This window comes from Berghia stephanieae, chromosome 5, assembly GCF_034508935.2.
Source record: "Berghia stephanieae isolate SIO BIC M18660-M18661 chromosome 5, UCSD_Bste_1.3, whole genome shotgun sequence".
NCBI lineage: Eukaryota > Metazoa > Mollusca > Gastropoda > Nudibranchia > Aeolidiidae > Berghia > Berghia stephanieae.
The window spans coordinates 49,075,436-49,090,616 of record NC_088364.1 but is presented as its reverse complement, the minus strand read 5'-3'; the positions used below and the strand labels follow the sequence as shown (position 1 = coordinate 49,090,616).

General features: G+C 37.3%; 1 protein-coding gene across 3 annotated transcripts in view; it reads right to left on the bottom strand.

Annotated features, from left to right (window-relative positions):
- The window catches only part of LOC144973099 (axin-1-like), a 51,190-nt gene that overhangs the window by 20,782 nt on the left and 15,227 nt on the right, over positions 1-15,181 (bottom strand). For all 3 annotated transcript variants that reach the window (XM_078915130.1, XM_078915132.1, XM_078915133.1), the window contains exon 4: positions 3,486-3,594. In XM_078915130.1, the coding sequence (XP_078771256.1) occupies positions 3,486-3,594 (109 nt within the window). The remainder of the gene's footprint in view (positions 1-3,485; positions 3,595-15,181) is intronic.

The window sequence follows — 15,181 nt, the reverse complement described above, 5'->3', positions numbered from 1 at the left end:
CATCAAAATGAAATAATGGCGTGTCACTGGTTTAAAAAATGGCAATTTATTATCATAAAAGATCACTTTGGATTCCTTGACACGAAGATTAGTATTTCAACAATTACGAGCAGCGGAATAAGAGAAGGTTAAAGGTCGGACTGTGGGAAACTTCCTGGGCGTAATGAGACAACCCTGTCATTGGTCGCACACCTTTTCAATGGAACAAGAGGAATCTATGTAATACACAATGTGAGAGTGAACATTTTGATGAGAAAAGGTTCAAGACACGGTCCCTGGTGTGTGTGTGTGTGTGGGGGGGGGGGGGGGGGGGGGAGAGAGAGAGAGAGAGAGGAGAGGAGAGAATGAGTAGAAGATTGAGATAGATAAATTAGATTAGAGAGAGAGAGAGAGAGAGAGAGAGAGAGAGAGAGGAGAGAGAGAGGAAGAGAGAGATAAGAGAAGAGAGAGAGAGAGAGAGAGAGAGAGAGAGAGAGAGAGAGAGAGAGAGAGAGAGAGAGAGAGAGATGTTTTGTTCTTATGTTTTTAAGAGTTTTACGGCACTTGCAACACATTAAGGTCATATCAGCGCCAGTAAAAAGGAAGAAATTGGGATAGTCAAAAATTCTAGAATTACAATTAAAGCACCCAAGAAAAGGTAAGACAAAGGGGAATTTGTTCAAATAGGAAACAGATGTAGATTCCAAGAGCACACTATCAAAGTACTTAGTTTGAGATCACCTAAAAGTCTCATCCACACACAAGCCAAGGTGCCAACTAAGAGGGATACACTCCAATGTTTAAAAATCATATATAATATGTAAACAAAACAATACATTGCATAACAGGGAAATGATTTACAAGGAAAAAAATATCATCTCCCAAAACTCTAACTATACATTTGACCGTTTCCAGATAGGGTATCCAGCCAGGGCCAGGACAAAACCAAGTAATCTCATCCCAAGACAAAGACAGAGAGCATGTTGGAAAACAGACATAGGGGGATAGAAGACACAGTATGTACCTCCCTGCCCACTATGGGAGGTCATGAACCCCGCCGAGGAGAAAGAGAGAGAGAGAGAGAGAGAGAGAGAGAGAGAGAGAGAGAGAGAGAGAGAGAGGAGGGGGGAGGAGAGGAGAGAGGAGGGGGGGGGGGGGAGAGAGAGGAGGGGGGGGGGAGGAGGAGGGGGGGGGGGGAGGAGGGGAGGGGGGGAGGGGAGGGAGGAGGAGGAGAGAGAGAGAGAGAGAGAGAGAGAGAGAGAGAGAGAGAGAACGCCAGACGGAAGTTGAGATCAAGGGATCAAAACCTCTATTGAGAAAATAAAGACACACTCGCCGCGCTCACACTTAAAAAAAACAGACACACACACACACACACACACACACACACACACACACACACACACACACACACACACAAATCACAAAAACACACAGACAGAATAACTACTACACCAACAAGAACAAAATTAGTAGTAGAGGACAATGGAGTCAAGAGCCCCCTGACTAATCTAAATTCCCTTTGAAGTCTCAAGGCATAATGGACGATGGGTGCTATCGCCGCCCCTGCCGCCCTTTGATTAAAGGAATGAGACCGGGGGCTGTGTACGGTAGGAGGGTGAGAGAGTACCCAACTGCAGTCAGTAGCAGCAGCAGCAGCTGCCGTCGTGTACAGAAGCCAACTTCTGGTGAGTAGTAGTGTGACATTAGACAGCCCTGGCCTTTTGTGCGTCAGACGACTGTGTGAGTGAGACGAGTTATTACGACCACGATAATTACACACGACCTAATAATCCTCTATTCTAATTCATCAAATAAATTCAGTCGAGTCCTCCTCCCATCCCCGTCCCGAGTTTTCCAATTTGACAGTCTGGCATTATCAAATTAGTGGATATAATAACGATTTTATTCCCTCTCCCCAATTTTAATCATTTCTTTTTTAAATATTTTTTTAAAACCCTGACCGATTTTATGTATATTCTTTATGACTCGTATTTATATTGCCTCCAAATGAAGAACTGTGATTATTGAATCGAGTAGTGAAAAATATAACTACAATATTTATTATCAATATTTCTGAATGTTTATAATAACTACTAAGAAATCGAAAAAGCAAAACAAAACAAAACAAAATAATGCTTTGAAAACGAAAAACTAATTCTCCAGCGGCGCCCACGGCAAGTCAAAACATCCCCAACGACTGCCACACGCCCCGGACTGACAAACTGACAGACAGACCAAGCAATCGCCAATCACTACGGTACAGTCCGACCAAATGGCGGCGGCCTGTGGAGTAAAGAGTACATTCCCTTTCATGTTGATCTCCCCACCCTTTGATCTTTGTTCGCGCCGAAAACTACACTATGCGAGCCCACCACCACCACCCCAACTTCCACACCATTGCTCCTTCCCCAACTCTAGGCTCTTTTATCCTATGACGACAAATAATTGATCGCGCCTATTACTTTGATGAATTTAGATAGACCATCTCACTGAGTCTGTGTATGTGTGTGGGTGTGTATGTTTGTGTGCGCGCGCGTCCGTGTGTTGAACATGAGGAGAGAGAACGATTACATATTATATGGAACAACTTATCGCTCTATTCAATTTGTTTAAAAATATAAAAATCATAAAATCCTGAAATTTGCCAAAATACTAGATAGACCGAAAAAACACTTAAAATCTTTTCACTTGTTCTTATCGCTGATTGCAATAATATCTTGGAAATGGATTGGGTGAGAATTTGACAAAATTAAAATAATATTAATGATAACAACAACAACGATAATAATAATAATAATAATAATAATAATAATAATAATAATAATAATAATAATAATAATAATAATAATAATAATAATAATAATAATAATAATAATAATAATAATTTTTGGCTCGACTTGGAGGAGCTATTTAAAACAAAATTCAATTTTTTAAATAAAAATTATCTCAAGTGGTTTGTCTGTGTGCAAAAAGCCTCCTCTTACCTCTGACTATCTGTTAGATGGTGCAAAGGTCGATTCAAAATCCAATTCCATCAGATCTTATCATAACTTACGCACACACATGCAGGTCTGATAATCGTGCGTAATTATCTTTGTTGCCTTTTGACTGACTATCTCACTTAATTTTAAAACACTTTTAAGGTTTTAGTTTCATACATCGCTGAAGAACATTTAAAATCGATCGATATTTGAAGGACGAGTTGTCTGGTGGCCAAATTTTTGAATACCCGTCTTTCCAGGATGGTTAAAATCAAGCCCAGACTATAGATAGTATGAAGTTGACGTGACTCAGGTCTTTATTATTACTTTTTGCCATCCGCGTTTATGAGTAATCTTCACTAAACTGTATTAACCAGACTATAAACGTTCAAGGATAAATATAGTTTTGTGTGTTGGTCCGTTATACTTCCGGATGGCAATGTTGTTAGCGTCTTGGCCAAGCTCCTACTATCTATAAGGGCTAAATGCAATAGTATGAGTATGGCAAGTCAAAATACTCACGGGTATGATCTGTGTGTGGAGGCCAGTCTTGAACTCCCTGTTCTGTTGCGCTAATGTCTTCATGGCTTTCCGATGGTGTTTCTTACGGAGGTGGTGAGGATAGCCATCTCTATGGAAGAATACAATGTATGTAATAATTAATCGATATCCAATGAATAAATCAAGTATAAACAGTTTAAAGTAAAACCTATTACAGGCAGGCACACACACACACAAGAAAGAAAAGGAGCTCTAGCCATAGAGGTGAGGAAGTGTATCCTAGATTCTGTGGCGTTAAACAGACAGAAGAAATCGCTTAGGACACAAATCTATCACATAGCACTTTCTTCGCGAAGTCCCAGGTTTGAGAGGGGTTTGTTGTTTTGTTGGGTTTTTTTTTTGTTGCCAAGATGAGGGTCATTTAAATCGATCGATATTTGAAAAAAACGAGTTTTCTGGCCAAATTTTTAAACATGGTTTTTTCCAGAGTACGGCAGAACTCTGTTCAAGGAAGATAGATGAGTTGCAGGCCAGATATGATTAGGTATACTATATATACAATATAATTAAATCGAACGGTTTTCTCACGCATGGTAGTGATACTTCATCCCACCATCAAGTCATTTATTTTACACCTATTTTAAAAAATAAAAAATAAAATGAATACCAAACTTATTTATTAATTATGTAATCGATCTGAACCCGAAGAATAATTAGATAAAAATCTAACACGTATGTTATCAAGCTGCATAAAACATGAGTACGACTCATCAAGGATGCAAGCTTTTGATTGACAGAACTTAGCTCAAATAATTACGTAAATACAGATACCACTGACATCAAACGAAATGACATTAGTCTCGTCATCACGTGCATCTGGGGGCGCGAGCGGGGTTCGAATATTAATATTAATCTAATTATTAAATAAGCATGAATTAGTACTGTATTTAAAATGTCATTATTAATGACAGGAGAGGGTGGGAGAAAAAAAAAGAGGGGACGAATAAAAAAAAAAGAGGGGAAGGAAGCCGAGACTTTTTTATTTATATATATAAAATAATTTATGATATAATGTAGATAATCAGACAGGTTAATCAAAGACATCGGATAGGACCGGGTGGGCGACACGTGAGTGAATAAAGTCGGAGGTAAACCATGTTTGAAGGTGGGTGGCGGATATTACAAGTAAAAAAAAAGGACGCCTGACACGCGACTTGTATGAAATGAACTTGATTCCATACCATGGCTTGCTTGCTTTTTTTTTTTTTTTTTTTTTTTTTTTTTTGGGGGGGGGGGGGGGGGGTATAAGTAAAAGTATATAATATACACTATTATTGGGAATGATGAATCCGTGGAAATTCTCTAAATTAATGGTCAACTTTTTAATACAATTTATTTTAATTTATGACTGTAAACTTTGACAATGTTTCTCTAGGCTAAAAGTAGAGAGAAAGGTGATATCCTCGATCGAACCATTCAATACTAATCTAAAGTCACTAAGGCTGGTCAACGAAGCGATGCATTTGAAGAATAGTATATAGTTTGGCGTATCACACATAAAACTAGCACCATAAACATCAAACGGGACGTATTAAAATTAAATGGAATGGAATTGTTCACACACACGTGCACACACACACATACAAACACACACACACACACACACACACACATACATACAAACACAAAAGACAAAACTCAATAAAATATGTGAAACTAGAAATAAACATTCCCGTACCATTCTTTTATCAATAACACTTCAGAAAAATTATGCGTTTATAATATAAAAATAAAAATAAATTGGGAATAAAATATTATACCTATTGATGAAAAGGAATTATACAGCTAATGAGATTCAGCTCATACATATTCAATCATTATGAACATAAAACCAGATCAAAGGAATTGGATCAAAAAAAATAAAATAAATAAATAAATAAAAAAATAAAAAAAGAAAGAACGAAAAATAAAAAACGTAGAAGTATTATATCTATATATATATATATTTTTAAATTGAGGAATACATACTATTAAAACTAAACACTAAAAAAAAACTTATAATACATTGAAACGAAATATCGTAATTAAAACAGCATTCCTATTGTACACAGTGACAAAATGTCTATATTTTTCTTTTGGCCGCAAAACTCTAATTCCTCTTATACACCTGAAAGATCAAGATGTGTTCAACTTGTCAAAGAGTCCGAAACTTGGTAACTTCTATAGAAGTTTCAAGGTTAAGACTGTTTGACTGACAACAACAATCATCATCCAGCCATCCATGAAATAAAAACCTTTTCTGGCCAAACTGAAAAAAAATAAAAAAAGAAAGAAAGAAACGAGAAAAAAAAAAGTTTGGATTGTCATTGAACGACAGACGACAGTACAGGGTTGACAACAGCTTGCCGCTGGTATCTGTCATAAAAGATCTTTTGATGACAATGATCACTCTCCGACACAAACGGAATGCTCTCTTTGATCTAACTGGGTTTGCCGCTATTACAATGTAATGTATGGGCATCGAGATGTTCATAACAAATGTTATGAGGGTCTGGCGGCATTGTTGTGGCTGATTATGCCAATGGTTTCGAGCATTTTCAGCAAAAGTACATAATATGAATCATGCATTGTTTAAACTATAGTTTAGACCAATGTTGAGAATGGTTACGAAACAGTTGCTTTCCGCCTTATTGTTGATAGGGAATTGGTTAATTGTAAACTACTTTCTGTCAGATCTTCCTAACTTCAAGCTACTGAAGTGCACTCCTCATATGGACCGAGACCACGCCCATCACACAAAATAAAGAATAGATAGATAGATGTGACAACAAACTTTCGTCGTCTTCTGCGTTAGTAGTATCAAATTTTCTATTATGACGAGCAAGGTATATATGTTATACAGTAATAGGAATACCTCCAATTGTTAAATGAAAGTAACCCCATCTATTTTTCGTGACTAACTAAATACATCGTATTCAACAGAAATCTCGCTATAGATACGTTAGTTTCCGAGTTAAATTGTCATGTATATAATAATAATAATAATAATAATAATAATAATAATAATAATAATAATAATAATAATAATAATAATAATAATAATAATAATAATAATAATAATAATAATAATAATAACAATAACAAATAATAACAAAAACAAATAATAACAAAAACAATAATAATAAGAATAATCATAACAATAATGACGACGACGATGCATACTATGGACCAGCAAAAACGAATACTATTAATTGTATAGGTATAGGCATATGTAGGTAAAACCGACGAAGCTCTTCCTTTCTCATCTCGATAACCAGGGACCCGGTTGTTCGTAGTTGGTCGCAGCGCTAGTAAGTAGTAATAAATTAAACCCCCCAGTTTCCCAGAGACAAAGGGGCCTCGACACTGACGATGACAACTGTTCATTTTTCACAGCCTCACCAGCCCTTTGAAGTGTGACACATCTCGATTTGTCACCCCCTTCTTCAAAGAGACGGAAAACACACGGGTTACTGTTTCACGAGCCGCAGCCATACTAATTATAAGACCGTGTTGCATTCAACGGGGAGTTTATTATAGGTTGAAATTTTAAAATTACGTGTCGGTGACAAGGATACGGGAGTAAACACCAATTTCTCAGGACACACACAAACACACAACGAGAGAGAGAGAGAGAGAGAGAGAGAGAGAGAGAGAGAGAGAGAGAGAGAGAGAGAGAGAGAGAGAGAGAGAGAGAGAGAGAGAGAGAGAGAGAGAGATGTCAGGTAAACAAACGCAATGGAATAAGTACTTGTGAGAAATAATGTAGTACTGGTTGTATACGTAACAGCCCAGTCTGGGTGCCCTTCTGAGATGAAATACACCAAGATATCGAGACAAGGCGGCGTGAACCAAAAGAGTGGCGGGCAGACATCAAAGGAGAGGCAGGACATCAATCAGCCCTTTGATCGAAGCATCAACACCACTCGCTCAGCTTTCACAACGCCATCTATACACTTTACTCTCCAATCATCCTCATTAATAAATCAAGCGAATCACATAGTAATGGCTCTCGTTTAACCATCGCCTCCACCACATAACCTCCCCGCCCCGTTTTATCCTTCCAACGAGTTAATACACTCTTTACCAAGTCTCTTTCATGTCGCATTCTGCATCATGCATTTTATTATTAGTTGGCTATAGCAGAGCAAGATTGATTGGTTACTTCCATACTTTTTTTTTTCTTCTCTCATGTGCCGACGTAACCTAACAGCGAGATGAATCCCCTTGCTTATCAATACATTTCAAAATAGACATCGAAATAATTAATCTAGCTATATTTTTCCTAAGCCCCAGTTGAAAAAAAAAATAATAAATAAAAAGTAGAGAGAGAGAGAGAGAACGAGGGGGTGGGGATTCTCTACTATCCATTGCTTGCAGTGCGATTACAATACAATTTGGAGATATTATTTTTAATTGCCTTATTGAGTTGTTTTGTTTTTTTAATTATTGAAATTGATGTTTGCTGACGATTGAAACCTTCTCGAAACATTTATCTTAACAGAATCCTTCTTCAATCGATTATTAATCTCTATGTGTAACTCGAACGCTTTGTAAGATTACCACGAACAATGGACCGGTAGAGAAAAAGTTAATCTTTAAAATATAGATTTATCTAGTCTTTGTACTCTATTCACAGCTGACAACAAAACAAAAGTGAAATCATGTTCTTAAGTGTCCGATATTATCCGATATTAATTTTATTTATTTGTTATAGTATTTGGTTTTTTTTTAAATTGTTTTCACTATTAGAGGGGAAGAGGGGGTATTTTCTCTGCTTTTACTTTATTCAAGTTGTTACTGGTTGCTCGTTTTGTAATTTGTATTTTTTTTTTACATTTTTTTTAACACTGAGAAGAAACAGGAGAAGAAAATAGAAAAACCATTCCGCATGTATCTAAACCACAACCCACAATTCTTGCACTTTTATTAAAACATTTTTTTTTTCATCTGACTTGGAGCATTGCCCAGGAAGAGAAGATATAAAAACCAAAAGAAATTGTAGCTATCAGCAGCAGTACACACACACACACACACACACACACACACACACACACACACACTGACAAGAGAGCAAAGGAGGAGCGTTAATTTGATTTGGAATCGGACCGATGAACGTTTAACATCAAAAGAAATCGGAGCCGCGTCTTTTTATGATCCTCGCTGGTCTACGGATTTTACGGCGTTACGCCAAGGATTCGTACGGTTATAGATAGGAGATAGGTATTCGCGTAGTCTCTGATGTTATAAGCTGAGTTATTCATACCAAGTGGGAGGGTATGCGCATGTCTTACTATTGGATTAGTTTACGTACTTATTATATGGCAAGCGTAGATTGCATAATTAATAATATATACAAGCAGGAATGCAACAATAAGAGCACACACACACACACAGAGAGAGAGAGAGAGAGAGAGAGAGAGAGAGAGAGAGAGAGAGAAGGAAGGAAGAAAGAAGATATTAATGACGCCGACGACGATAAAAAATGAAATAACTCGCTATCTTTAAAGTAATATTTTTTTTTAATAAATAAAGAGATAACAGAAAGATTAAACGCGACTAGGAGATAATCATGCCCTAAACATGTATCTGTAGCTCATAATAAAAATAACATTACACTTCAGGCGAATAAGATAAGAGGAGAGAGGACATGACCTTGACACGGGTCCTTCTCTTTCCCTTTTGATAAATCGTTCTCTCTCATGGGTGTAACAAGAGATTACAAGTTTAAATATGTACAGACTAAAAATGCAAAAAAAATCCAAAATCAAAATGTTTATAATATGAGGTGGGCAGGGGAGATATATAGTTAGACAGATAAATAGATAGATAGATAGATAGATAGAAGGTGGGGGGGGGGGGGGGAACGGAATGTCATTAATGTGTCGACAATCTGCGATTAATTTATTTTCAAAAATATTTTTTAAGACAACGTTTTAACTTTAAATCCAATAAGTAATCTATTAAGAAAAAAGGTAAATAAATGAATAATCGGCAAGCATGTATAAAAGTATAAAATGCTTATAACATAAAACGCCAGACGAGAATACAATACACATCAAGTTTAAGTAACAATACAGCTGGCTTTGCGTTGCCTGTTCGACTTATTCCTCTACCACTCTCTCGCTAACATACCCCGGTGTATATGTGTGCGTGACACACACACACACACACACACACACAGAGAGAGAGAGAGAGAGAGAGAGAGAGAGAGAGAGAGAGAGAGAGAGAGAGAGAGAGAGAGAGAGAGAGAGAGAGAGAGAGAGAGAGTATTAAACCGCCTCCAATAAATATAAGGAAGTGGTTATTCAGTATCAGATACTGAATAGTGCTTTGCCACTATTCAGTATCCATAAGGAACTCTTTTTCATAGAGAGAGTGAAAAGTGCGACAATCTCGGTTGAATGGAAATAAACTGTTGACCTACTTCCAGATTGAACACATGCACTAACTGACAGCCCGAATCGAAGCTGTAAAAATATTTTGATCGTAATTTTTTTTAAATTTCTGCTTTTATGCAATTAACATAGTTCAAAAAATCAAAATAAGAGTGGCATTCAAATCCATTTTTAAATGTCTAAATAGACATGATTAAATGTCACTAAGAGTTCAGTGACACCATGGCTTGGTGGATATAAGCTGTTTGACTCTGAGTTTAAGGTTCGAGAGTTCAAATCCCGGTAGGGGTAACTTGTTTTTTTTTTCCCCATTATTTTTTTAATTCCTTCTGTCTATTGATATTTTTTAAACTTTTGTTTTTATAATTTTATTTGCTTGTAATATGCTTTAATGTTGATATTATACTATTGTACTTTTATTATTATTATTATTATTATTATTATTATTATTATTATTATTATTATTATTATTATTATTTATTATTATTATTATTATTATTATTATTATTATTATTATTATTATTATTATTATTATTATTATTTCTACTTACTTACTATTATTATTGTTGTTGTAATCGTCATCATCACTATTATGATTATGATGATTATTTTTTTTAACCAAGTAGTTGGAGTGATGTAATCAGTTATCGATTTATTACGAATATCTTTTATGTGTTATCATCCCGTTGTTGTTTTTCATTATTGTACTCTTCTATTGTTCATTATTTTTTTAAATCTTGCTTTTTTCTGTTTGTCTCATTTGTTGTTGTTGTTGTTGTTGTTGTTGTTGTTCTTGTTGTTGTTTGTTTGTTTGTTTGTTTGTTTGTTTGTTTGTTTGTTTGTTTTGTCATCTAAGGCAAACCCGATTCATTATAAATATGTGGGCAGACTTTCTGCATTTTTTAATTGAGCGATGTACTTCCGTGAATTAATTGCCGTACTATATTAAAATTTACGTGATAATAATAATAATAATAATAATAATAATAATAATAATAATAATAATAATAATAATAATAATAATAATAATAATAATAATAATAATAATAATAATTTAAATAGATACTGAATATTAGACTACAATTGACATCTATTTACTGAATACATGTGGTATTGTTAGGGGTGTTTCTTTTTTTACGAAACCTGCCAAAAACACGCCGATACCCGACAAAGTTATGTGAAGTAGGCAGCAGTGGGGAGTGAACCTGGGACTCAGGGAAGTGTACACCGTTGGGGAGTGAACCTGGGGCTGGGTTTCGTAAAAAAAAAGCAATTACTTTTTTACGAAACCCGACAATATCCGTAAAAAAGTAATTGCTTTTATATGAAACTCGCTGAAACCCGCCGAAAACCAGAGTCTCAGGTTCACTCCCTACTGGTGTACACTTCCTTGAATCTCAAGTTAACTCCCCACTGTTGCCTACTTCCCATAACTGTCGAATATTGCCGGGCTTCGTAAAAAAAGTAATTGCTTTTATGTGAAACTCGCTGAAACCCGCCAAAAACCATAGTCTCAGGTTCACTCCCCACTGGTGTACACTTCCCTGAGTTTCAGGTTCACTCCCACTGGTGTACACTTCCTGAGTCTCAGGTTCACTCCCCACTGTTGCCTACTTCCCACAACTTTGTCGGATATTGCCGGGTTTCGTAAAAAAGTAATTGCTTTTATGTGAAACTCGCTGAAAACCGCCGAAAACCATAGTCTCAGGTTCACTCCCCACTGGTGTACACTTCCATGAATCTCAGGTTCACTCCCCACTGTTGTCTACTTCCCATAACTTTCTCAGATATTGCCAGGTTTCGTCGGGGTTTCGTAAAAGAGTAATTGCTTTTATATGAAACTCGCTGAAACCCGCTGAAAACCAGAGTCTCAGGTTCACTCCCCACTGGTTGTATACTTCCCTGAGTCTCAGGTTCACCCCCCCACTGTTTGCCTACTTTCAATAACTGTCGGATTATTGCCGGGTTTCGTAAATAAGTAATTGCTTTTATGTGAAACTCGCTGAAACCCTCCGAAAAACCAGATTCTCTGGTTCACTCCCCACTGGAGTACACTTCCATGAATCTCAGGTTCATCCCCACTGTTGCCTACTTCCCATAACTCTCTTGGATATTGCCAGGTTTCATCGGGTTTCGTAAAAAAGTAATTGCTTTTATATGAAACTCGCTGAAACCCGCTGAAAAACCAGAGTCTCAGGTTCACTCCCCACTGGTGTACACTTCCCTTAGTCTCAGGTCACTCCCATTATTTGCCTACTTTCCATAACTTTGCCCCATTTTGTTGGGATTTGGCGCATTTTGTAAACAAAAAGTAAATTGCTTTTTTTTTATACAAAACCCGCCGAAAACCCAGTCCCAGGTTCACTCCTCACTGGTGTTTACTTCCACGAATCTCAGGTTCACTCCCCACTGTTGCCTACTACCCATAACTTTCTCGGATATTGCCAGGATTAATCGGGTTTCGTAAAAAAAGTAATTGCTTTTATATGAAACTAGCTGAAGCCCGCCGAAAACCCATAGTCTCAGGTTCACTCCCCATGGTGTATACTTACTGAGTCTCAGGTTCACTCCCATGCTTTGTCGCATATTGCCGGGTTATCGGAAAAATTCCCCCCCCCCCCCACATTTTTTATTGCTTTTTTACAACCGAGTCCCAGGTTACTCCCACTGGTGTACTTCCTGAATCCAGGTTTCTCATCCCCCCCCCCCCCCCTCCCCCCCCCCCCCCACGCTGTGCCTCTCCATACTTTGTCGGATATTGGGGTGCGTGCGTTTCGTAAAATCCCCATAAGTTTCCTTAGGGTTTACTCCCCCACTGGTACTTAATCACTTCCTGCTTCCCTCATCTCCTCTACCCCCCACCCCCCCCCCCCCCCCCCCCCCCCTACACACACCACACACACACACACACACACACACACACACACGCTGCTGCCCTACCTCCCATAACTTTGTCGGATATTGCCGGGTGTCGTCGCGTTTCGTAAAAAGTAATTGCTTTTTATTACGAAACCCGCCGAAACCAGTCCCAGGTTCACTCCCCACTGGTGTACACTTTTCTGAGTCCCAGATTCACTCCCACAGCTGTCCTCTTCCCATAACTTTGTCAGGTTTCGGAAAAAAAAAAAAAAAAAAAACACCGTACAAAAACCACTATTCAGTGTCAGATATATGAATAGTGCAAAACCACTATTCAGTATCAGATACTGAATAGTGCAAAACCACTATTCAGTATCAGATACTGAATAGTGCAAAACCACTATTCAGTATCAGATACTGAATAGTGCTAGCCTAAATATAAATGACAAACCACCACCGCTCTGCACACGACTCAAACCTTACAGTCGGGGTGGCTTTAATCTGCTTTCCTTTCCGATCTTCAAAGGCGCCGTGGGAAATAATAACAATAAACGATGTAATTACCTCATAGATTGCGTTTGTCACTTTAGCAAAACACCACACCCAACCCCATCCAAGTCCTAAGTCAAGTAGTGTGGACGACTCGATTGGTGTACAGATATAAAAAAATCTCTCTACTCTCTCTCTCTCTCTCACACACACACACACACAACATACACACACACAGCAGTCCATATTTGAAAAAATACAGTGAGGATAATAAAGAAAAAACCAAATTGGTATGCGGGTCGCTGTACTATGAGAGATGCGAATGTATTCTTATTAAGAGACAACTATCGATCGATAATGCAAAAATACAATTGCTAATAATAATAATAATATATAATAATAATATAATAATAATAATAATAATAATAATAATAATAATAATAATAATAATAATAATAATAATAATAATAACACTAATAAAAGTGGGCTGTACAAGAATAAACCGTATAAAAATTACGATAATATTTGTTCTTGTTTTGCAGTAGGCCTCTATGTCATTTAAGAATGATTAATCACCAAACAAACAATAAAACCAAAGACGCGTGCAGGAAGCTTTGATGTGGAACAACCACCCTGGCTACAATATGCACATTCGCTTCTTTGCACAATTCATGGCGATTGCGATCTAATATTATGGATTCCTGTTATCAACAAAATGGTAATTTTAGACGACATCAAAGAGAAGCCGTACAATGGCTTGATGTATACTTTACAAAGCAAATATCCGACATGAGAAATATTTCACGTTAACATCGTCAAAACAATAAAAAAAGCCAGCGATGGGTTTAAAAAGGAGTCGATGCGTACATTATGCAGGTGTTACGTTCTGAATGTTTGAAATAGAAGCAAAATATTATGCTCTTCCATTTGAAAAAGAAAAAAGTCGATTTGACAGAGCAGAAACACATGAATTTCAAAGATGTCACTAATTGTCAGGATTGAGATAATTGGCCGGGGGTCAGACGGTTGAAGTTGAGTACTGACTTGAACCATAAAGAACCCCAGATTACTTTTAAACACGACCTTATTATTTTACAAAGAGATTTGAGACTTCGGACGACATGCCACTAGGAAACCATTTACATCGTTTGTCTTCGCTATCGGACCCCCCCCCCCCCCCCCCCCCCCACACACCAAAAACCCCCCTTCCCCCCCCCCCAAAGGAAAAAAAACCCCAAACCAACTTGTTTGTGCTGCCTGGGGTTAGTTTTAAAAATGGGTTTCGGCCCAGGGGGGGGGTTTTTAGATTTAAACCTTGCCAGCCCCCATCGTTGAGTCTTAAAAAAGGATTTTGACTTAAGCTTATTCGACACTTAAATCAAAAGAAAAAATTAAAATAAATTTTACTGATTTAAAAAAAAGTTTTGCGTTGGGTGGGTTTTTTTCCCTTTTAGGGCCCTTTTGAATATTGCGTATATAAAATGTTTCAAGTTTTAAACCGTTTGTATTATGTTTGTTTTTTTTGTAAAACATGGAAACCTTTGTTTAAATCTACCCAAAACGCACAAAAATTTGTCTTTTCTCTGGACAAAACCGTTTTTCGTGCTTTAAACCCACGCAATACAACCCCCCCCGCCCTTTGGGCTGATTTAAAATTTCAAAAAAAAATTGATCTTTTTTCGACTTAATTTTATTTGCGGTGATCATTTTTAAAATTTTTATGCCCAAATTGAGCAGGTAAACAAAGGGAAAGGGGAAGGGAATTTCTTTTTTTACGAAACCTGCCAAAAACACGCCGATACCCGACAAAGTTATGTGAAGTAGGCAGCAGTGGGGAGTGAACCTGGGACTCAGGGAAGTGTACACCGTTGGGGAGTGAACCTGGGGCTGGGTTTCGTAAAAAAAAAGCAATTACTTTTTTACGAAACCCGA